This window comes from Pyrgilauda ruficollis, unplaced genomic scaffold (assembly GCF_017590135.1).
Source record: "Pyrgilauda ruficollis isolate IOZ18807 unplaced genomic scaffold, ASM1759013v1 scaffold2, whole genome shotgun sequence".
Classification (NCBI taxonomy): domain Eukaryota; kingdom Metazoa; phylum Chordata; class Aves; order Passeriformes; family Passeridae; genus Pyrgilauda; species Pyrgilauda ruficollis.
This window is the reverse complement of record NW_024519206.1, coordinates 1,064,599-1,090,114: the sequence shown is the minus strand read 5'-3', so window position 1 is coordinate 1,090,114 and position 25,516 is coordinate 1,064,599. Positions and strand designations below refer to the sequence as shown.

The 25,516-nt window shown below is 36.8% G+C and overlaps 1 protein-coding gene across 1 annotated transcript in view; it reads right to left on the bottom strand.

Annotated features, from left to right (window-relative positions):
- The window catches only part of CFAP69 (cilia and flagella associated protein 69), a 35,342-nt gene extending 10,182 nt beyond the window's left edge, over positions 1-25,160 (bottom strand). The window contains exons 1-22 of the mRNA XM_041466199.1: positions 25,059-25,160; positions 24,750-24,812; positions 23,351-23,416; positions 22,214-22,323; positions 20,137-20,213; positions 19,286-19,384; positions 17,321-17,470; positions 17,019-17,196; positions 16,154-16,274; positions 14,134-14,182; positions 13,928-14,049; positions 13,233-13,449; positions 12,230-12,394; positions 10,884-11,002; positions 10,322-10,440; positions 9,178-9,259; positions 7,727-7,919; positions 7,088-7,225; positions 5,092-5,168; positions 3,825-4,019; positions 2,793-2,879; positions 928-1,032 (exon numbers count right to left, since the gene is read on the bottom strand). Coding sequence (XP_041322133.1) covers positions 928-1,032; positions 2,793-2,879; positions 3,825-4,019; positions 5,092-5,168; positions 7,088-7,225; positions 7,727-7,919; positions 9,178-9,259; positions 10,322-10,440; positions 10,884-11,002; positions 12,230-12,394; positions 13,233-13,449; positions 13,928-14,049; positions 14,134-14,182; positions 16,154-16,274; positions 17,019-17,196; positions 17,321-17,470; positions 19,286-19,384; positions 20,137-20,213; positions 22,214-22,323; positions 23,351-23,416; positions 24,750-24,812; positions 25,059-25,160 — 2,634 coding nt within the window. The remainder of the gene's footprint in view (positions 1-927; positions 1,033-2,792; positions 2,880-3,824; positions 4,020-5,091; positions 5,169-7,087; positions 7,226-7,726; positions 7,920-9,177; positions 9,260-10,321; positions 10,441-10,883; positions 11,003-12,229; positions 12,395-13,232; positions 13,450-13,927; positions 14,050-14,133; positions 14,183-16,153; positions 16,275-17,018; positions 17,197-17,320; positions 17,471-19,285; positions 19,385-20,136; positions 20,214-22,213; positions 22,324-23,350; positions 23,417-24,749; positions 24,813-25,058) is intronic.
- Positions 25,161-25,516: the final 356 nt, after the last annotated feature.

Below are 25,516 nucleotides of genomic sequence, written 5' to 3'. Positions count from 1 at the left end.
TTCCTCCATATCTTTCTGATCTTTAAGATAATGTGGGAAAAATCCTAGTCCAGCACTTTGATACAATCCCCTTGCTTCCTATTAGCTTCCTTGCTTCTCCATCACATCAAACATGAACTTCCTCTTTTCTTTTTCAATTTGCAGCCACCTTAGTTGTCATTATTATTCATTCCAGAGTGCCCAAAATAGAATCTCTTGTCTTCTACAAGTTTGAAAACAGCACCTCATGTTTATTCTTTCTCATTTTTCCTCACATGTGAGAGTAACTTACAAGCAACAAATAAACTATCCCCCTTAAATCCTCCTCAGCTGTGATGCTTACACAGAAATAATCCAGTTAGCTCAAAAACAGTTTATTGGCTAGACTGAAGATTCTCCCATGTTTTGTCAAAACTCAACATCTAAATATGCTGTTAGGTGTGAATTAGATCTTAAAAAAGGCTTTTTATTTTCTCACACTTCAATTAACTGATAGAAATGAGAACAAAATGGTTTCTGAAGATGCAACAAGTGGTGTATCTGCAGGCAGTCAGGGACATGCTACTGACAAAGGACACCTCAATGGACATATCGAAGATTGCCCAGATGTACTCAACAATGAAAGGAGCAGGTCTTGACCTCAGCAAGGTTTTCATGAATGGCTGTCTCACGACAGGTACATGTCACATAGCATAGGGCCCATCTTACCCACACTTTTTCAGAGTAACCTGCAGATCTGAATCTCATTCTGGCCAAGTGCTTGTCTAAGGCTATGTCAGAACAGGTAATGGTAATTTGCAAAAGATACAGACTCTTTCTTACTTACTTGGAGCTTGTCAACATAAACATTATTAAAGAAAGCGTAAGCAGCAGCACGTATACAGCCAGAACAAACCCCATACCACTTAGGTATTATTGAAAATAAAACTGTTATTAAGGATTACTTACTGTTACTTGGAGTTTTGGAATATCAGTAGAATGTTCTGTTCTATTTTGAAACTCTGCGTCATATTTGGAAGCCTCTATTAATTTGTTCTGAAGCATTTTTGCTTTCTAAGGATAGTCAGAAAAAAAGGTAAAATTGTTTTATCTACATTAATTGTGTCACTTGCACTCATCTGAAAATATACAAACAACATGACAAAATAAATCAGGTTATAATTCTATTTGCCTTTAATTTTAAGTACCCACCCCCTGTTTTTTGACTCTTTCTTGTACTGAACACTCAAAATCAGAATAAATGGGATGACACTGCAAGGGTGGGAAGGGATCCCTGCTTGCTTTGACGTGCGGGCTGTGCTCTGTGCAATGCAGCCCTTGGTGCTGTGAGCCTTCATGGCCACAAGAGCACACTGCTGCCTCACAGTCAGCTTTCACTCCACACACAGCCGCCTCTCCAGGCAGGCCCAGCTGTACTGAGGCATCTCAACACAATCTCAATACATCCCAGGTGAATGACTTCACATTTTCATTTCCTGAAATTCATGAGCTTTTGATCAGCCCATCCGTCCATCTTCTGAATAGCAACCCCACCTTCCCAGCATATGGATTGCTTCCTCCAGCTCAGTGTCACAGAACTCCAGAACCACAGAATGATTTGGGTTGGAAAGGACCTTAAAGTTTATCTAGTTCCAACTCCCACGCCATGGGCAGGGACACCAGACCAGGTTGCTCAGAGCCTCATCCAGCCTGGCCTTTAATATTTCCTGGGATGGGGCATTCACATTTCCAACTTGATGACGATGGATACTGATTCAATATCCAAGTCACTAATGGAAAGGTTAAATCAACACTATATTATCAACCCTATAATTAACTCAGAGAAATATCACTCAAAACTGACCACTAGTTAAACTTCCATCATTGACCACTGTCCTTTAGAGCCCATCAGTCCAGCCAGTTTTTCCCACAGCTTGTAGTCGAGCTGTATGTAATCTAGTCCATGTATCCCCATTTGACTACAAGAATGCTACACAGGACCATGCTGAAAACCTTGCTAAAGCCAAGGAAATAGGCATCCCCCTTCCTCTTTTTCCAGAACAAATAATTTTATCACAGAAGGCAACTATGGTGGCAAGGCATGATTCGTGCTTGGTAAATTCGTGACAGTCTATATCAATCTCCTTCTTCCTCATGTGCCTAAAACTGCTTTCCAGTGACTCAGTTAAAACTAATGAGTCTGTAGTTCTTCTGTCCCTTTTTCACTTCTAATTCTAGCATACATCTTTCCACAAGCCAGGGAGATGCCTGCATAGCAAGAAAATTGTTCTCCTTTGCAAGTCCTTTGGGAAATAAAGAAAAATTAAATTTAGCTGCCAAACTTTTTCTTTTAAGTCTGATTTCATTCATTTTCCAACTTAGTCTGGTTGGGAAACCAGTACTCTAATATTTTTATGTTGTTTTGGGAAAGTGCAAATATTGCTAGAAGAAACTCCTTTCATCACAAAACATTTCCCATCTTGAAAGATGTTTGCTGCACTAAAAAAAGAGAACAAAGAATTAGAAAAAATAGAAGTAAGAATGAACAGACTCATAGTTTCAACTGTTTTAGAAGAAATACACATATATACACCTAGTCCTCAATTGCAAGTGACAATGCTGATCCCCAATTTGTGATTGTATCAAAAGAATCAAAGATTATGTAACTTTTCCAATACACCTTATGGTTATTTCTTCTATGTCTGTGTGAATATAAAATTTACTATCACTTCTACTTGAATATCCCTGTAATTCATTAAGAAACGTGTTTGGAACTTCACAATTATTATGACAACATCACGATTGTAAGTTTTTTGCTCCATCAGGTTTCTTACCTTCAATGCCTCATAGTTTGATGTCCGAGCCAAGAAATTTTCCCAAGATTTATTTGTCAGGTCTCTCTGTATTCGGGTAGCTTGAATCTGTAATAGAAATGCTGGTATCAGATCTCTTCTGATTTCATTGCTTGTGCCATATGAAAAGAACGTTCACCTCTGCCCCTTTGGCTACCTTAGCTCATCCCTCTCACCTAAGATTGGAAAATAATGTGTAAAGTACTTGCCCTTTGAAAACTGCACTTATGCACTGCCCTTATAAACAAAGAGGTTTTTGTGCAAACTAGTTTTCCTCTCCCAGCATGTATGTTGGATGAGGCCCAGCTCTTTCAAGAATACTTTCTGTATATTCTTGTTCTCAAATGCTGAGTAAAAGAGATAGAATTGGTTCAGGAGACAAAAGTGCTGTCATCATAATGCAAGACAATCCCTCAAAAACACTAGCATGAGATTTCAGACAATGGACAAACTGATCTTATTTCTCAGAAAGCAGGAGACGGTGAGACAACAGATGAGCAAAACCATGAGATGCTTGCCTTATAACCAAAGCTGGAAAATGTCTACATCTTCTCATTCTCAGCATGCTGGGAAGCACAGAGCCCTACTTTCTGAAGTAATAAAGGCCTGTGAATATTCAGTAAGGGAGCTTATAATAGAGACTTATATTTCATTTGAAGAAGCAGGTCTAGTGGTAATAGGTACTTTGTATTGTTATCTGCTACAGATGAACACAGGAGCAACTCTATAGTAAAATAATGATCATTTCTCGTTACCCCATTGCTGATGCACCACTGATCATACTGCTTCATTTTTTCATGTTGCTCTCTAAACACTGTGAAATTATAGAAGCTGGGAGGACTGAGGTTAACCTAATTTAATTTAAAGTTAAAATTTGGCTCCTGAGACAGATGTAAACTTTTCAAGCAGTGTTCACGTACAGGATTCTCAACATTATATAATAAGAAAATCTGCATATGAATGGGAAAAAAAGCTTAGGTGGGCCTTCCTTATTTAAATACTCCTTTGTCTTACTTCCTTGTAAGTTTTTTTCTCTTCCTGGATTTCCTCGTGGTGTTGTCTTTCCAGCACTGCAGTCTGCAGAGCAAGAACCATTCTTCCAGTATTTTCTGACACCTCTGAAATAAGTTTTAAGGCTTTCTCATCTGATGTAACAGGCCTGAATTCTTCTTTTATTTCTGAAGATATTTCACTCCAAACCTCTCCAATCTGTGTGTGAAACATACACCATATGATTCAGTATTTATCGCATTCTTCAGTTCCAATTAATCAAAACAAAACAGAGCAACCATCTCTCTCCTTATTTTTGTCCGACTTCTTAAAATTTTTATGCAAGGCTAGACTGCACTACTACTATGCCAGATTCAGTCATGATAAGCCTCCCTAAGCCTTCCCAAGACCAAACTTGGTTAAAAGAGGGGAACAAGAATGTTGGTAACTGCAGAAATTCTGAAGGAACAGCTTCAAGATACCAATTTACAAGAGCAAAGTGCTGAGTCCTACTTCCTACTTCTTAAAATCTCAAACTGCAGACATTATTAGAGCAAACTGCAACACAAGCCATCAACAGAAGCTGGAATTAGCAACCAAAGACTGAGTCTTGCTATTTCCTGAACACTGCAAGCTCTCAATTTGCTCCTAAGCACAAATTTATCATAAACTAAAGCATGTTTTGAGCAAGACAGCTCTCATAAAGCTTGTTGCCCTGCTGTAGTCCCTATAGGCACGTCATTCTTAACTTTACGATGCATGTATGGATGGATAGATGGATGGATGGATGGATGGATGGATGGATGGATGGATGGATACTGCATGTGGGGACAAAGATAGCAGAGCACAGAGGAAACTTTACAAAAATGTGTTTTTAATGTCATTTTTAATAGTGTCCCCTTAAACTGACCTTACTGTGCCAGGACACAATCCTACTGTCCAGTCCTTCCCCCAATATCTTAGTCCTGGCACATTCCTGTCTTGATCTGGCAAACAGTTAAAACTATTTTTCTCCAAGTTATTTTTAACTAGCATTAGTTTCTAGTCTTATTTGCTGCATGGTCACAGATATTTGCAGCAATATGAAGCAAGAAGATGGGGATTGATGCGATGTTGGAGGTGGGATTGTTTCTTTTGCTGGTGAATACTGGCTTTCACCATGTGAAATTATAGGCGACTTGTGACATAGGGGACAGCTTTTGAAGGGTTATTAGTTTGTTGTGTCCTGAGATATACTTGCTATTTTTGGGAATGCAGGTACAATAGTATTATTTGCTTGAACTATACTCACTTTAAAGTCAATATAACGTTGTATAATAGCAAGTGTAACCAAATCCTTAGCAGATAAGCCAGGCAAATTTTCAAAACCTAAAAGAATATTAATCACATCAGTATGATGAATTTATCTTAAAATATAATATTCTAAAAACCTTATTTGTCATATAAACACATGCAAAATCTTCATCATACATACACCAGTCAGTCACTTTTGATTCTGAGCATTTTTTGCTGATAAAAAAACCCTGTTTCCCACTCTCTCTGTACTAAAATCTTTACTTATGAATGGCTCTGTCAGCCTTCCAATCATTTGGATGCTACACTTTTGTGGTAAGGGTTTGATTTTTATTAAAGCAGACAAACAGTTGAGTCTACTGATCACAGGTTCTAGAACAGCAGTTCAGCACATAAAGAGTCTGCTTTAACTGTGAAGTAGCCAACAGGAAAATTATACTAGTGCTTTGTTCCAAAGCTGTGTAATGAGGGTGTCCCTCATCTTGTAGATTATTGTCTTCAGCATAATGCCTTGAGCATCATGACTCCATCTTTAAAAAATGTTCCCAGTATGTGTAAAAGAATAAGGTAGAGAAATATGGTTGCTGAGACTATGTTTAAATTTTTTTTGCACACTGAATGATAATGGCACTTAATTAAAAAAAATGTGCTGACAAAAGACTATAAAATATGTCCATATGTTACTGTCAACTTTCATATAATTTCTGTACTTCACAAGAGACAGTAAAATGTATATAACTAACATGGAGAATACCTGTGAATATAGAAGAAAGCTGAAAGAAAATCTTATGCCTTTTTATTTTATTAAAGAATCCAGCTGTGATCCAACATTTAATACATTTAACACTAATAAAATTAGCAGTGTAGGAGCCTGGAGCTCCTACAACAGATGAGCAAGTAGCTATAGATTATTAGAGAAACTAAAGATGTTTTCAAACCAGCTCATTCTCTAGGTAAAGCAGAGAACTGGCTGAAGCAACCTCAGAACAATCACTGATTATCTTTGAACCTGCAGAGGATTGACATGAAAACAAAAATAAGCCTAAAAAAACCCCTGAAACAAATAATTAGATAAATAATGTTTATGCAGCTAAATGTTAACAAAAAAAAAATTAATATCCAACATGAATTATTGAGAACTAAGACACAACTTTTGTATACAGATAGAAAAAAAAACTCATGGATGTGGAAGAATTTATCACTTATCTTGAGGTCAGTCTAGGTTTTAGGACAAGGGTATAATGAGTATTCATAGTCAATGTACAAACAATGACAATTAAGAGGGACTGCCACACTTTGAAAGAAAATATTAATATGCAAATTAATCTTGCCACTCTGAAAAACTATGTAAAAACACAGAATTTAATTCATTAAGGACAAATAGAAAATTCTGACTGTAGGAATAGCCACCTGTACAACATTCTAAGTTGAATATCATGCCACTAGGAATACAGCTATTGTTACATTTATGTCTGAATGTCTGTTTACAAGATGTGTAGAGTAACATATCTCTATCTGGCTGTGAGGCTTCTGCTGGAGTAATGTGTTCAGCTTTGGGACACTAGAAACCAAGAAGAATTTTATTAAATTGGAAAGACTACAGAAAAAACAAGAATAACTAGAGATTACGTTAGAAAATGCAATCAATGAGTAATATCTTTCTCAATCTAGAGAAATAAATGTACAAGTGCTAAAATATGTGAAAGAGATATTGTTTGTAGGAAAATAAATTGCAGAGAATTTCAAGCAAATTTTAGGTTCAGTCCTAAGGAAATTCTTCCTGGTGGTAGGGGCAGCAAAGTAGTGGGGAAGTCTTGAAATCCCAATGAAGAGGGACTTTGAAAAAAAATGTAATGACCAAGCATCTATTAATTAGAGAGTACTGATGCTGAATCACAATGTTTCCTTTGACTTTGATTTTTTTATAGTGACTTCATTGATAAGTTCAGTTTAATGACAAATATGACACTAACAAGGCAATTCATTTGTCTTACCTAGCTTGCAAAATAATGAATAAACTTTTGCCCGTATGCTCTCTGAAATTTCCATGATGGCAAAACTGGGACAGCTGGCAGGCACTGGAAAAACTTTTTGCTGTTTCTGGAAGCTGGTAGCAATAGGTCTCTTGGTGTCTAATATAAAAACATAAAACCAGAGAAGAATGAAGCAGTAGTATGTTCCCAAACTTAGAGGAAATTCATCTTACTTTGTGGACACCATGCAAATAATTTTGATTGTTTGGCCAAGAGTTTGAACATAATTTGGGTCAGGAAATTTTAATTAGCATGACTAAAAATTTGTGAGAACAGCACTCACTTCTTATTACAACATAGAACAAAACACAGTCCCTTTTGTGGAAGAAATTAAGCAGTTTAACTGTCCAGCATTAGAAAAGCTGGTCATGGTTCTGTTCAACACTTGGTTCATTCCCAGCTGATGTAGAAAATGCCATAGATGAATAAATAAAATGAAATAAAAACTGAATGAAACAGAATTGGTTCAAGTTTGCTAAGTATTATAGTGTAAAGCTATCAATGTTGTTATTTACTGTCATCAGAATTCAGACTACAAAAGCAAATAATGTCATTATTTTACTGGACTGCTCCCAGTTCCACATGCATCATAAAACTTACCAACAATCTTTCCATATTGATCACGTTTGACTCCCAAATCCAACTCCTCCTGTCTCCATAACTGTATTAGAAGATTAGCTGCTGTTTGTTCTCTCTTCCCTTGCCACACGTTCATGTGCAAAGCAGCTTCACAGTTGTCAGATAATTCAACCAAGATCCCAAGAATTATATTGCACAGGTTCTTTTCCTTTAACTTTATCAAGGATAAAGTAAAGAAAGTTTTAAACCGTTCAAAACACAGTGACATCTTCTTTCTAAGAAATTGTCTACTATGTAATCAACTAACTGCAAGATTTTCATCACTAGTATTTGCACAAAATTACTGTATAAGTTTGTAAATCCTTAAAGTTTCTGTAATCCTGCTATATAAAGATCCATAAATCAAGGAACACTCGTGTTTTGGTGAACACGAGGGTAGGACCATATAAGATGCATTCCTGTGTGTAGAATCACACAGTAGATTTTGTGTACATGGCTCCAGGATCATATGCTGGAGAATACACTGCTACCAAGGTTTACTGCTGTAAGAAACAGAACTCTGAAGGCAGAGGCTGAGCAGTACCACACAGCACACCTTCTGTCTTGTGGCCAGATCTTTTGGCAGCAGCTGAGAGGAGGCAAGGGCTTCAAACTGAAAGAGGGTCAGTTTAGATTAAATATTGGGAAAAAAATCCTTCCTTTGAGGCTGATGAGGCATTGGAACAGCTTGCCCAGGGAAGCTGTGGATGTCCCAACCCTAAAGGCTGTATAGGACAGGTTGGATGTGGCTTTGAGCAACCTGTTCTAGCAGAAGTTGGCCCTGCCCATGGCCAGGGGAGTTGGAACTGGATGATGTTTAAGGCCCCTTCCAACCTAGGCCATTCTATGATTCTGTTATTCTGAGGGTCTGCAGCCTTGCACTGCAAGAACATCAGGGGCTGACAGCACAACCAGTGTGAATGAGGAATGCATGACCTAAAGAAGGTGTTTTTTTACTTTGTAAGAGGTGAAATGTCTGTGCCCGCTCTATGTCCAAGATCCAAGAAGTAGCTATACACATGAGATACATGTACAAAGTAAATTCAAACATAAAAACTGTTCAAGTCATCAAGTGCTCTTACTAACTTCAATATGAAGAACTGAAGTACTTTTCTAAAGAGAGATGTCATCCAAACTAAGAGCATATTTTGTTTTTTCTTTTCAAAAATAGTATAACTTTGTTAAATTAAAAACTCCCTCTGTCAAATATGTATTAAAAAAAAGAAAAAAGATACAGGGAAAACTGATGCAATAATTTCTGAGCAGATAGCTGGGTCTCTCTCAGGGAGATAAATATACTTGGGTTTTTTTGTTTGTTTGTTTGGGTTTTTGTATTATACCAGTCTTAGGAGATACTGCAACAAAAATAACACAATGTTCCATGTTGTTTTCCTACTCTTCCATTCTACAAAACCAGTTACAAAGATACCTACTGCCAACAAATCCAGAAGGAGAAAAACGCCCCGTTGATCAATAAAATAGTCCTCTGCCATGTAACATCCAATGACACAGGACCTTAAACAGAAATAACATTTCTGTTATGTAGAAACACTTTTGTGACTCTCAACATTCTACAGTCATCTAATTTATTTTGCTGAATTTCATACCATTTGGTATGCAATATGCTTCACACCTTCAAGGAGTAGAAAAATCATGTTTCATGTGCCTTTTCATTTACGCCTATAACTAAATATACCTTGCTTGACTGCTTGACTTTCTTCTTCTGCAGGTGGCACACCTTCCTTGAAGCAGCCTGAGAAATTTGGCAGGCTCTCAATGAATTGGAGTATGTATTTGAACTGAAACTATCTCAGTAAACGAGTTTAAAGCTAACTCAGTAAACGAGTTTAAAATGTAACCAGGTATGTCCCTAATCTCATTTATTGTAGGGTTGTGTGAGTATTTCTGCCAGCAAAAACAAGGGAGTGAGTCAAGCAATATTTTTTTGGCAACAGTTTGCTTCTCCCAGATTAAAATGATCATAAAGCCAGCATTCATGTTGCTGTTACTGCTTTATTTCCTCTGCTATGGTAATTAACAGAGAAACTAAAGAGATCTCCTGTATCAGTATTTGTTCCCAGCAAACATATTTGATTTTTAATGTATTTATCAACCTTTGCCTTAAAACAAATTAAGTTTTTATTTTCCTCCAATCTTTAAAATATTTCTAGCCCAGTATAGCCAGTTTATAGACAATTCTTATGTTTACATCGTTTTTTGCTAATATTGGTCTATTCGTGCCTGCTGTTTACTTCTCTAAAGTTATTTACCCTAACACTAACCACACAGACTCTAACCATATGCCTCTCTTAGAAGTCTTGAGTACCTCTGCATGTCAGGAGGTCATTCTGTGTGGGGAGTGAGGTTGTTACACTGAATCCATATTTAGCAAATCTTACATGCACTGTATTCCGTTTCTTCTGCACAAATTTAATTAGTCAAATTTTATGAAGAATTTTATACATTATAAACAGAAGAAAGGCCTACATGTGCAGAGAAAGGTCATAGCATTGCAGACCTAAAAAATACAAGACTTGACATTTTTCCAAGTTACTGCTGCTAAAATACTTCACTAACCATAAGCAGTCGAGTGCACTGAGGAGGAGACAATTGTAGCCTAATCCACTACATAACTTCCTTGGATCCATCTTAAAGAATGAGATGAGTATACCAATTCCTTCACAGCTGAAGAGTTCCTGTTAATTAAAGCATTGCTTCTTAAGCCATATTTACTAAATTTAAAAATGTAAGAAAATACAATGAAAAATGGGAAATATAAATATTTATACTGTAATAAATTAATATTGTAATACAATAAATTTATATTGTAATAAACTTGTTAGAGCAGGATGTACACATATGAAAAAAATCAGTTTTTCCAAAGTGCTAGTTAATTTTGTAACACACTTTCATATATCAGTTTCAAAATAATGTAAATTAACAATCAAATAGGTTCACACTTGCTAATGGATTTCTGAGTGTTTTTATACTTTAGCTGGGTCAAGAAACATGACTTGTTAACAATGAACTACAATTGACACCTGCTTTTCAATTAAAACACAAAAAAGCACTGTCCCTTAAAAGAAAATATAATACGTTTTGACATTTTCTGCACAGTATAAGGTAGAAAGATACATACCTTTCTGTGGACATCGCTTTCACAGAGAACAGACAAAATAAATAATATGTCAGCTTGGATTTCCAGTAGAACGGTATCTTCTTTTTCTTTACACTTCTCTGCTGCATACTTTAAGATGTCTGTAAATGAATACATTTTATATATATGAATACCCCTATATACATGTCAAAATTCTATTACATCTGCTGCTTTTTACAAAACTCAAATCTATATGAAAGGGTTTTTAAATCAAGTTCAGTTTTATCTCCTTGGTTTTAATAATAGCTTCCAGAAGTGCAGCACTCTGATGCTGCTGTTTCATGGCCTTTCCTCTTGGTGACAGAGTAAATGACAGCAGCTTGCACTGACTTCTCCCTTGTTCAGCCTCTTTGCTGCCCCTTATATTGTGCCAGCGTAAGGAATTCAGGGAACTGATATGAATTAAGGAACTCTTAGAAAAGACAACAAACTGGCTGGTTCACTCTACTCCACAGCTTCACAAATGTTTGAACTGACAGTGGAAATGTGGTAAAGACATGAAATACCACCATTGCTGAGAAAGTCAGTCTTGGAACCACTATGTGGAAGAGGGCATTCATACAGGAAACTCCTCTAGAGTAAAAGCTACTTGATTCTGATATGTAAGGTATAGTAATAATTTAGCTTACACTAAAAGCTGTAGGTTTCCAGAGTTTTCAGTGGAGCTGAACTGAGGCTATAAAATACTTAATTTCTAGGCTTTTTATTAGAACATACTCTTTGAATTCCAAAGGATCTTTCCTGTTTTGTTTCCTTCAGAGTACTAAAAACTTTCTGATATTGTAAGAAAAACCTAAACCAGCTTGTTTTGGAACTTAAACCAAATTTAACAGTAGGTATGTGTTACTGAACAAGAAATGCTCTTAAATTGGAGGAGCAATGATTAAGCAGTTTTATTCTGCTTCTTTTCTTCACATTGCTCATATTAAGGTACCTTGTTATTATTACTCAATGCTAAAGAGGAGTTGTGGAAAGCAACACTTTGATAGACCTAGGTGGAAAAATACTCATGGGCTGGAGTTTCTGGGGACTGCCACAACGAAAACAAGATCTACCAAATGAAGTAACATAAAGTGAGAAGGGGTAGCTTTTTCTCTGAAATTAAACATCTAGACTTTTAAAACTGTCTGTTTTGCTTAACTCATTCAAGGTGTATTGAAATGGAAAAAAAATAACATCAAATGAGATTCATCTTGGATTAATTGCCAGAGGTTTTTTTAGTTTTTCAGCAGTCGAAGGACACACTAAAAGCACGGCACACAAAAACACATTCTTAGTGTCAACAGAAATGTACCAATTAAAGAACAGCAATACAAATTATGTTTTACCCAGTAGCTGGCTAATTGCTCCCTGGTCACACAAATCAATGTTCACAGCATCATGATAAAGGGCCACAACAGATCTCAGAGCTCGGAGGCTGTAGTGCATTTGTGGGAGTTTGTTGCCACAACCACCTCTTCCATGGAAACTGTTACCTCGACCAAAGAAAGGATCTGTGGAGCAATCACAACCAATACTGGTTTTGGCAGACAATCCGTGTTCAGAATAACGTGCTCAGGAAAAATAATAACAAAACAAACAAAACCCCAAAACACAACAACAACAAAAAACCTCCAAACCCCGCTGAAGTCAGAAACTATTCTTTAAAACCATCTAGTAATAAGCCTTTTTGTTTAGGACTATACTTTTTACATGCACAAGAAAGGTAACATTTTGGTGAACATTTAAAATTATTATACATTTTTTAAAAGGTTCATGTTTAGTATGACACTTAATATCCATCTTTTGATCTTCATTCAACCCAATTAAAAATTTCTTTGGAAATTTCTTAGGAAACCTAGGAAGACATACCAATTTTATGATGAAAAATACCCAACCTTAGAAATCTGGTCAATAAAACTGAGTGCACTCAGTTATATTTTTGCTTAGCACACACTCTTATCTGATGCCCAGAAGCCAGCTGTAGTCTGGAACCTGTCTCCCTATGTACAACTCTGAGTTAACGTGTCCTGTCTCACGGCAGGAATTCCTGCTTGTACTTCTTGCCACTAAAGAAGGGCCTGGCTCACTTAAAGCACAGACAGCAGAGGTAGTTTGTCTGAAGGAATTATCAATACAGTGGTACACAGGGAGAGGGGCACCAGCTTATCCTTCAGTAGAAAAAAAAAGGATGGTTGTTTTTTTTTTTGGAAACATTTGTTTCCTACATGGCCTATGAAAAAGAATCATTCTGACATCATGAGTTTTACATTTTCCTTTCCTGTCAAAGAAAGTAAGTTCAGTTGAACTGTTTTGAGGTGACCTGTGTGAAAGCCATGAGTACCCACTGACCTTGGCCTGCACACCATTCTAGAAACATAAGGAGAAGAGTATTTGCTTGGCAGGACAAATATTTGTCTACTAACACAGGAGCCACTGAAGCTAAAACAGCAATTGCATGAAGCTGTAATTCTTCATATTGAGAAGCAGACCAGTCAGGAAATCCAGGCTTTCGATTCTGTTTTACATAATAAAGCAAAGCTGGCATCACATGATTTTCTCTGAGAAGCTGCAGAGTCCAGACAAAGAAAAGGAGAGAGAGTTTACAGGTTTCACATGCAAATAAGAAAAATCTAAAGGATAAGTCAACTTTATCTGTCCTACAATAACAAAATTAATTTTTAATTGAGAAGATATGTCATGAACACTACAAGTACATGCACACTCTTTTTATATTCTGTATCTTTCCCAGAGATTGCGGTTTGCTAAATTTTATTACGTTCTTCAGGTGTATTTCAACAATACTCTGCAGTCACTTGTCAGCAATTTCCCTAGCATGGTCTAAGTCTGTAATTTTCTAAAATAGAAATTGTATGCTACTTTCCAACAGCAGGGCTTAGTCTGAAGCTATGTATGAATTCTTGATTTGGAGAACAGAGAATTTCAGTGCACTGTACTACGGTAGATGGAGAGATAACTAATATTCTCATGATTCTTTTGTCTTTTTCTTTTTTTTTAATTATTATTTCTGTTCTGTTAGAACTTACCTGTGTAGCAGATGGGTCTTTAGATAAGATTCCTATTACATTAAATAGTAACTTCTTCATCTCAAAATCCTCGTATGAGTAGGTAAGTTTAAAACCTTTTACCAAAGGATTGGGAAGTTTAACTATGATGGAAATGGAAGATAAGTTACAAAAAGATCATAATTAAAAGCAAAAATTGTGTAATTGTGCACTATGGAATCTCTTACCTTCAGTACATGTTGCAAGTACTATTAAGATCTTTGCAAATCCACTTTCCTAATAGGCATTAAAAAAACATACATTAATTAAACTGCAGTGAAATTAAGACTTATGATTTAATTTTGGCTTGACTTTTTTTCTTCAGAACACAGAATTTAATGTATCCTATGGCAGAATAAACAGAATTTCATCAAAGAATTGAACAACCTTTTGGACATTATACAACAATAACTAACTGCAGTCCTAAGGGTACAATTAGTTAAACCCATGTTTCATTCAGTGCAAGTCTGAACTTCTGTGGGGAAGTCCGAAACACTTGTATTCACTACTATAATCTAACACAAAAAATACTCTCAGTGCTTTTAGAGCTGGTTTTTAAATGCATTTGGTCACGTTTTACATCAGAGTCATCAGTACATATAATTTTGTGGCATCAGTTGTGCATACCAACGCACTTCAAATTCAGTGCATTTACAAGTAAACATATGAAAACTGCCTGTATGGGCAAGAAGAATTTACCAATACCACATATGAAAAGCTCAGAAATAAAATCTTGTAAATCACAGCTCCTAGAGAGCTAACAGAAGGACAATAATGTCTAATACAGCTATGGATAGGACCAAAGCCAGGAGGTGTCTATGCAGCACATTAGAGGCAAAGGAGTGTTGTTCCTGAGGTAAGCAATTAGCAAACAGGTTTTTCCTAAGAGAAAGATAATAATATCCTTATGAACTTTACATAAATTTTACAGTTTGCTTGTGATGAGAAAACTTCTCCTTTTCAAAGCCTCAGACTCCTGTGATGATTTGTGAACTATATAAAATACAAGACTGACATTTCTGAAGTTGCTTGGATAGTATATTAAGAAGAAAAGGGAACATTCTGAAGCAAATTGCTATAGTATTATCTATAAGGCAGAATTAAATGGTAATGTTAATGTTTTTTCTACCTGATATTTATACCTTGTATACCCTTCTAGGCAGGCTGAGGGTAAAGAACCTAAATTAAATTGTTTTAATATTTTCTTTGCATAGAAACAATTTTTCTTCTTTTTAGTATAAGAAATTAAAAATACCTATCTGGTTTACTTATTTTGTAGGAATAAAATGCCCTGTTTCTATAGCCAGATAAACGATTTGAATTTTTTAGATATCCAATATGTTGCTTCAATAGTATAACAGATATTTCATATTAGTTGGTGTTAAATGAAAAGCTTGAATGAAAGTCTGTAATCTTCATGTAGTAATACAGCCAACTGGTAAACTTCTCTTCAAGAGGAAAGTGATATATTCCTGAGCCAATTAATCCACAGGGATCTGATTGCTTAATTATTCAGTATGTACATCACAACTTCATTTGAAGCTCATCTCAAGTGTAAAACAAGACACTAAAGCAACATTAACCTCTATATAAAGTTAATTTCTCTGCAGGTTTCTCATAAAAATTCTGGAATATTACAAAAGAATGAGTCATCTACATTTCAGTTAGGTCATGGTAGTGCATTATGTGACATAGTCTTTAAAAGAATTTATGTGCCTCTTATTAACTGGACCTAATTATTTTCTCAGAATCTTACTTAGAGCTCCTGAGCTGATTTTTGCACACCCTTCTTCTTCCCAGTTATGAGGCACACATTGAATTTGGGTCATCTGAATATAGCCTACATCTTCAAACAAAAAATGAGATTTAGTGCAAAACTTTTTTTAGGAGAATGGCGCTTTCAAGAATCCATATAAGAATACAAGAATTAACATTAAATTTTGCACATAGATAATGTTAATGTGATTTTCTAAGTATTAAATAAGGTTGATGCTAGTATTCTGGGCTAATTACCTACAGATTTTAAATCTCTGAGGTAAAGACAACTACAGAAAGAAAAAATGTTTTCTTGCTCAGCAAATCCAGGAAAGAAAAAAGCACTGGAGACACAGGAGAAAAAAATATTAGAACCCCAATGGGGAAGAATACCGAGCTTATAAAAGCAAAGGAGAAGTTATTAGTCTCTGGAATACTACTCTAAATACTTACAATCATAGGTACTGCAGGTTCTTCAGCTAGTAATGTGGCAATCACCAAGAGGTCATTCCGTAGCTGATGATCGCAGTGCCGGAAGCCACACATGAGGTCTACAAATACATCTTTCAAAGCACTTAAAAGAAAATGAAATGCATTTTATCTTTTCCTTTGACATTCTAATGTTGGACAGTTCTACATATATGAATCCTCATTCAGCATCATACTTTTCAAAGCCTTAGGGTTTAACTACAAGAGAAATAAGTTAAAACTTTATTATGAAGTGGATTCTTTTGGGTACCACTAGACATCCCATTCATTCGTAGATGCAAGACGCATGTATTAAAAATTACATCTTCCATTGTTTGTGCTATAATTAATTAATACAAAGACACAGTATTTACTCAAATGTGGAACTGGACATTGCTGAATGATTATTGAGAAGGAACAGTCTAATCTCAAATAGTTAAAACAGTCTAACTCACTAAGGAAGAACCTGTTATTTACTCCAGCAGAGGATCTAAAAATAAACCTTGTATATCATGGCAAAGAAATTCCTTGTAATTTTGTACGATCAGCACTTCAACAGTGCAGGAGTTCTGGCCTGTTAAGCCTAATGTGGAAGCTTCAAAATGCTGCAATTAACTCTTCTATTGTACAAAGCAATAGATAGAGCTATTCCTCCTACACTATGCAGCAGAGCACCTTGTTCTTGCCCTGTAACAGCAACTACTATGTTAATACTGAAAACTTAATGAGGATGTAATCAGAGACCCATTTTCATTTCTCTGTTAATTTCAAACAAAATGCTACACAACAGAATGCTGCAGATGTCTCTGAAATTACAAAATTAATTCAAAAAAATGGTCCCTGTACTTACTGTACACATTCCAAGCTTCTGAGCTGATCAACAACTTCTTCTTTTGAGGCTTTTTCTAGCAGGTTCCATAGGATATCTGAGGAACGGAACAACAGCTGTCCCGAGGGATCAGCACCGTTTAGACACAAACAAAGCCTGCTGGCTGCTTGGGCCCTCACCATTTGTCCACAACTTATTCCTGAAATTATGTAAATCAGAGTAATTAATGCTCTATTGGTCAGTAATTGTTTCAGGCATGTTCAGAGAACAAATGATCTAAGATCAATGATAATGAGATTATTGAAAGAACAGTTTGTACTAACCAGAGGTGGAAAGATGCTGGAGAGCTTTAAGTACCCACAACTTCTCAGTAAGTTGATTTTCAACTAATGCTAGTGACAAAACAAGAATTTCTGCTAATCCTCCTATTTCAGCCATCTGGATTTTATAGTTTGGATTTGTCGGCTGGTAACCTGCACATACAATAGCTTTAGTTAAAATGCAGTAAATACTGAGAATTTTGATTACTTCATAAAATGTTCATACTTTTTAAATAAAGGATTGAAAATCAAGTATCATATTTCAAGCAGTTAAGAAAAACAATCCAATACACAAGAGCTGCTTTTCTTATATCTGAATAGTGCCTATAAAACATCCAACTGAATCACCCTCAAACAGACTTTAATGCTATAGAAACAAATTTCTTGCTTCTTAGAATTTAGACAATGAAAGCAAAAGCAGGGCTATAGAAGTGAAAAACTTTCTTCAGTCATCAGTAACCTAGTTCTCTTCGGTAGCCTTTTGACTAGAGAATTCTTGTGTTCTATCATCACATGACAAAATAGGTGAATCCACACTATGATTTACAAGCTTGACTTTCTAATGTGTCCCTGTTTTTACTTTTGTCCATGCATATGCAAATCTTTATTCCATTAAGGAATTATGGGGAAGGTGAAGCATTGAGAAAATAAATTTATATTTATGTTTATATTATGATAACTCATGACAGCAAAGTTTATCTTAAGCAGCTTAAGTATATATATGTGTATACATACACACTATATATATATTTATCAAATTTCATAAAGTACAAGATTGATAAATACAGATAATGCACATAGTGAAATGAAGTTTAACTAAGCACACACTCTGACAGGCTCCAAATTGATATTACTTTACAGATAAGAGAACTCTGCAGGGTCAGACTTTGGCAAGGTTTACATATATGGTTAGAAATGAAATATTTGACTAAAAAAATCAGACTGAAACACATTCTTCACTTCAAGATAACGTATCCTATTTTCTAAATCAGAAGAAAAAAACCAAAATTGCTCAATAACATTCATTTATCTTGATGGAATTATTTACAGATACAGAACTAAATGCAAACACAGCTACTTGCAGGATTTGAGTCTTGTTTGTAAGGTAAAACCAGATTTGGATGCTCTCCTATTTCTAGAATTTTGAAAGGGTTGTAGTAGCAGCAGCTTCTTTAGGCCTCCTAAAATAAATGAAAACTTGTAAAAGGGCACAGGATTAGTGCCCCACCGCAGGAACACAGCAGAGGAGCACACTGGCATCAGGCATGCTCCTTGACCTGCACTCTCGAGCCACACTACGGCAATATTCACTTGAGGCTCCTGCCTACAAAGGCAGTGGTGCAGTCTCAGAGCATGCGATGCTGTGCCCCTCTGGGAGTGATCCATGACTGACTTCACCTGACAACAGTCTCTGGCCCCATCATAAGAGTCAAAGGAACTATATAATAGTGGATTCTGGTCATGCCCGAGTTCATGCATAGCCTCTTTCTGCAGAGATACGTCACACCATTTATTCAAACCTATGCTCATATGTGTCTGTATAATACGAACTCAATCAAATTTAAATGAGTTCAGATCTATCATTATACAAGAGAAAGCAGAGCTGCTTCTTTCCAGGCTACATATAAAAACCTGAAAACTACATTTCCTTTCTTATAATTCTGATCCTAACTGCTTTTTTCCCCTCCATTACCCATATTTCAGAGATCTGATATCACTTCACATTTTCTGGATGCTATTTAATGCTAATTTTCTTAAGTGTAATAATTGATGAACATTGATGAACTTATTTCAGATTTAGAATATGCACCTCTATAAAAACATGTTAATTATCCATTTGCCAATGTTATATATTTAATATATTAAATACAGTAACCATAGCTATAAAGAAAAATTATTCGATAGGTAATTAAAAGAGGCATTTCAAAGTAGTTGGGATCATCAAAAAATAAAAATACCCTGCTTTACCTGAAAGTAGTTTTCCTGGTAGCTCCATATTATAAAAGCTAACAATGCTCTTACAGATTTGTATTTTAACTTGAGAGCTTGGCACTAGCATCAAGTAACCTGTCAGAAAGACAAATAAATGTAATTAACAGACTTTATAATTTTTAAAGAAAGTATTCTTAACACAGTATTCTTCTTTTTACACCACTTAGTATTACCTACAAATCTGTAATTTCATGCAAAGTTTCATTATAAAATATTCAAGAGGCAGAGACTCCCCACACTGGAGAGGACAAAGACATCTTAGAGAAGTAGCATAAGTTTAACCAAAAAGTTACCTTCTCTGCTTTATGCCTACAGACACTCATAAGGCACTGGATGTTATTCCAGAAGTTGTGGAATTCTGAGGAAGGCTACTAAGCTACTACACTCAGCTGTTGCGATCACTACCACGTCATTAGAAACTCTTCTAAGCAGATATGATATGAAATAAAGGGAGCACAGAAGCAGGAAGGATACATGTTCCTGGCATCCCAGGTTTCAGTGTTTACAGTGATACCCCCATTTCTCAGGTCAAAATGAAATTAAACAGGCTAGATACATGTTTACTTCTTCATCTGCACTGATAATGTTTTCTCATGTAACTTTTGACATTGGCAAATAGGTAATTCTGCTAGCCAATCTTCAGGTTAGCTGCAGAGCAAAGTAAACATTGTTTCCAATATGAAAAACACAGAGGATTGAATGAATAATTTAAAGAAATTACCTACATTTACTAAGGAGTAACAATAAATTAAAATCGTGCTAATAATATTGTTGATTTTATTGTGGCATAATAATAATTTTATTGTGGCATATCAGGTTACACTCACCCAGTTGTGCAATGGATTGTGAAACTTCAACGGAATAGTTAACTTCATCAGATGATTTCTTTTTTTGAAATGGTAACCTGCAAAATTAAATTTAAAAACATTACAACTATATTTTAATCAAGTCACCAGAAAAGTTCAGTAAATCTTCTCTTCTTCCTTGATGGAAACTTCCTAATTTTTTCTGATAAGGACACATTTTCTAGGATGAATGCACTCTTTGCAATGCTGATTTTACACTGAAAGCTTCATAATCTGCAATTACATGTTGGCAATTCGTGGTACATGTTCATAGATAATATTTTCATAATTCAAATATGATGCAACAAGACATGCTGAATGAACAAATGTCATTTGGAAGACTAAATCCTAGAACCTAGACACTACCAGGCCATTACAGAGCTAGGCTATGGACAGACATGTGCAGAGGTGGAAAAAAGGGATCATATCTCTGGGCAAGAACTCTGGAAATGGATAAAAGTAAACCAAATAAACTGACTCCAAATAGCACAACAACAAATTTGTTTTTAAAAGCAGGATATTAATAAATACTCCATAATGTATTCAAAATACTCAGATATGACATAAACATGTAAGGGCTAAGAACAGTCTAACAGTAAACATTACAATATTATGCTAAGGGCTCTGCAGCACATACTGTGGAAGCAGCTTTCCAGTAGGTTTACCTCTGTAAATACTGCCAGAGGAAAAGAAAGGAAAGAATAAACAACAGAAGAAATGCTGGGGGAAGCAGGAGAGGGAGAAACAAGACATTGGGCGGGCGGGGGGAAAGTGGGAAAAAGACACGTAAACAGAAGCAGTTATATAAGAGTGGAATATTTTACTGGAGAAATTAATGTATCTGAAATGGAATCCTAAAAAAACCCCCAAAAAACCCAGCCCCTACATCTTGTTAAAGGCTTCTCTGTCATATGAAGTAGTAGGGAATTGTGGTGGAATTTCCATAGTACAGAAATTAAAGAAAAACCCTAGGGTGCAATTTTCTAAAATATATTCATTGCAGAAACCACAATTAGTGCTGAACTGCTCTAAAAGAGGAAAAGTCACACAGCTACATTTTATCGACTTTATACACTCATTCTCAGTTCTGTCATGCTTCTAGCAAACACCAAAGAAAATTAAACTCCATGATGTAGCTCCTCATTCCCCACTGTGTGGCAGCAAAGAAAAGCAGTACATCTCAGGGTGCTTAGGGAACTAAAAGATTCAGCTGAGAAGTTCTGTGTTTATTAAACCTAACAGCTGAGAGGAAGCTATGTAAAAATCCACCTGAATATCTGTTTTACTATGCCACTAGTTTTCTCTCTGGTGATTTGTTATTTTTTTTTTCTTCCCTATTCCCCTGAAATGAAAATAAATTTAGGAGTAACTGTAGCTACAAGCATACCATAAATAACTTTACTGAATTACTGAGGAGGAGAAAACTACTGACAAGTGTGGATAACACCTAAATTCTATTCTACAGGTTACTTAAAATACAGTATGACAACAAAGATGCCCAAAAGTTCATGCGATAAGTTTTTTAAAGTAAATATAAATCCTAAATCCTGTTGACGTTCATTCTCTCCTGTAATAAGGCTTGTCATTTTGTAATGCTTGTAAGGCTTGTCAATTTTGTAATCATCAGGTATTAAGAGTGTCTTTGTCACCCTAAGTTTTTAAACTCACTTAAGAGCTTGTCTGAAACAGCAAAACACACCTCAGTACCACTTAGCTGCTGAATCCTTCGAGGCCAACAGTCCCACACTGACTTAAGCAGTAAGAGACCTTGGGGAACCTTGCTGCCAAGCAAGCTGGGGCCAAGTACAACACAGTTTTGAATTATGTAACATGCAACTGCAGATACTGAACTGTTAAAATAGGTTCCTCATTCATGTCACCAGAAACTGGACACAAGTCAAAGACAGTTGATTAAAAGGAAGGATGATCCAATGGATACTTTGCAGTTACAGGTGCTTTGTAGATAAATGCTGTATGGATATGTTAGTCGCCTTAGAAAATGTATAAACCTGTCAATAAGCAGTATTTAAATCTCTAAAAGAGGGGCTGAGGTACTTACCCAAACAATTTAATAAGTTCACATAAAGGCTCAGTGAAAGCTTCTTGTTCTCTCATTTTTTCTGCACACAGGTTAAGAATTGCAGTAATTTGTATTACATCCTTAAGGGGCTTTTAACATGAAATTAAGGAAATCAGATCATCTGTACCACTACGAATCAGCAGAAAAAGCTGAAAACGGTGCTCATCACACTTCAAAGACACAACCAAGAAAAAATAAGACTAATGTTTACAAAGTTTGGTGTTTAAAAGAAGTACGTGAAGCACCCTTACTTTCATATAAGTACAACTTTTGCAAATCTGATTTAGGTGTCTTCTCAGCTGAACTCACTGGAAGCTCAGCACTAAATTTCTAAAAATGGAGGATGAAAAGTTTTTACAACATGTCAGATTTAGCCATCTAAATTCTGAGACAGTCTTGTGGTATTTAAATTGTTTTCTCCTCTAGTCCCAAGTGACTAACTGAAATTTGAAAATCTGGACCCAAGTAAATATGGAGATTATTTAATTTAGGGTAGAGGCACAAAATCAAAGCTGAACAGAAAACTGAGACCAAGAAGTTACTACCAATCCACTGACTCACAGAAACTGTCTTGAAGTACACAACTCAGTTGTAATGTGATGTCTTAAATCACTGAGCAATTATCTGAATTGTATGAAATTAGTAACATTTTTCCACATGCCAACACCCTCCTTAGTGCTTTTACCATTATTGGAACCTTTCAGTTTGTACTGTACAGATAAATTAGTTTGACTTAATTTTTCTTTAAAATGTCTCCTTACTGGAGGTCTATTTTATCTTGCTACTTTATCTGCTGTTTCTTAAGTAGTGGCAATTATTATGCTTTTCTATTCTGAGTTTAAAGTACACCAGTTCCATTCTGGACACTTTCAGCCACTGTACAGGTGAGAACCCACTACTGAATTTTGTGACAAATGAATCTAATATCCAAGAATCTTGCCAGCCTACAAACCTTGGCTGTGTGCACACAAAGAGGCCAGTGATGAGAATGTATACCATCATCCCTACTCTCCATGGGGAAGCACAGTACAGCATCAAACACTTTACTGAAAAGTCAGACTATTACCATACATAAAACACCATGACTTTAGAATTCTAGAGTGGCAAAAAGGATACAAGTCCATTTTCAAAATGCTTGACAACCTTCTTGAGAGTTTTCAGCTGCTCTTTTTCCAAATCTTTCTTAAGTAAAAGAATGAAAAGCAGGTTTTAATTACAGTTTGCCTTAGAACCTTAAATTATTGTTTATCCCCTTTTTAAGTTTAAATGAAAGTGGAAACCAGATTTAAAAGTTTTCACAACACAACAAAATTCTCAAAGCGCTTTGAAGCAGGATTAACTCCATGATGAAGCCTCATTTCTCAGTATGAAGTCTGCTCTCTTGTAACTGAAGAGGCTTTCAAAAACTCCTGTTCAAGCGTGTCGACTCTTTCACTTAAATTCTTTGTGATTCTTTGTAAAGCAGCTAAGAAAAACAAACCTATGTCACACACAACATAAATGTGCAAGCATGTAGATCTAAGTGGCTTAGAGTGCTCTGCACCACTAGGAAAGAGCCTTCAAATTCAAATCTGAAAACAACTGAAGAGAGGATATGTCAGGCTGTGTCAGTGATGTGCAGAGTTCATTTCAGCTCTCCTGAGCACCTGCAACTTGAGGCAGGCCAGGAAGTTGTTTCAGGAGTCTACATGCCCAGAATCCTATAGGTATTTTATCATATCTACATATCTACAGAAGTAGTAAACAATATCATCCAGCACTTTTTTCTTCAGTCAGTAAGTTTATTATATCAGCTCTGTATTAAAAAAGGGGAAGAGGGGAAGATATAACTACTTATCTGTGGGGCATTAATTTAAAATGTGCTAGGTTTAATCCGTTCCTTGTTTAAGAGCATAAATTATCCATATTTTGGATCAAAATTATTTGATGGCTTAGTGAATGTAATCTGCCAAATCATCTTGTGGAGACTAAAAATCATCCGTGAAAGCCCATGAGATGATGATTCTCCTGTGTGCGCAGGTAGTTGTATTTATTCTTCAACATTGACCTTTGTATATTTCACCTCCATTTAAAATCATCTCCCTGGAGAACTGTTAGCAGTTAACTTGGGCAATTACATAAATTCATGGCACACTTTCAATAAGGTTGTAGGTACATCTATTTCCCAGCTATAGGTTTCAGTACTCTAAAATTCTAAAATATGCTAGAAATTCTGCATGTCTAGTTTTTGAATGCTCATGATTTTGTCTTTAAGTTCCTGTGTGATCTTCTCTTTCTCAGTGTATTCTTTCTTAATATCGACACTTTTTTTTTTAGTAAAAATGACCATCTTTAGAAGCATTCAAATACCAGAAGAAACACTCATCTTTGTGCTCTGTAGCTCCAGCCACCTGTGTTGGGTATAACAAACCCATCTGAGTTTATTCAGCGTGGGTGCTAAAGTAACTGTACAAAACACTTGCCTAAACCCCATTACCACCTGTGTAAGAGACAGCGAGGAACCAGGGTTACTTACTGAGCCCGAGTCTTTGAGCAGTGCGATGACGTGATTCAAATCCATTGACCTCAACTGTGTCTCCTGAAAAAAAACAACACTTTTATACTTTTTCTTTTTTTTTCAGTTTTGCTCTTGAGGCGTTTAAAATGTGAAATAGCAGCGTTAAACCAACATTAATTTACCCAGGGACGGGTAAATCCAGGCGGTGTGCGGAGCACACACCGGCGTTTGTTCTCAGCCCGAGAAAGAGGGCAGGGCAGGGCAGGGCAGGGCTCGGCTCGGGGCAGCACCGGGGCCGGGGGTGCCCCTGCCCGCGGGGGAGCTCACCTGGGCAGCGTCCGGGGCGTTCGTGCGCCTCTCGCCGCCGTTGCGAGAGGGGCCGAAGGCCGCCCGTGGGCCGGGGGGCTCGGTCGCGGCCAGCTCGGCCATGGCGGCTCCGCCGCGGTGGCAGCGTTGCCATGGGAGCGGCGCGGCGCCGGGGCCCGGCCCGCCCGCAGCGCCGCAGCCTCCCCGGCCCGGCCCGGCCCTCCTGCCGCCTTCCCCGGCTACAGCTCTGCCGCGGCCCCCGCGTGTGACACCCTCCTCCACCCGGCCAGAAAAGGCACTTCGTGAGGTGCTGTCTGTGAACGCGACCTCGGCGAGAAAAGCATTTCTCCAAGCCGTCCGGGGCAGAGGCTCGGCGGCACCCACATGCTGGGCAGCTGGAAGGGCAGAGGCCGATGGGCCCATAACAAGTAATCATGAAAAACCCTCCATGGGACGCCAGCATGACAAACCTCGGACAG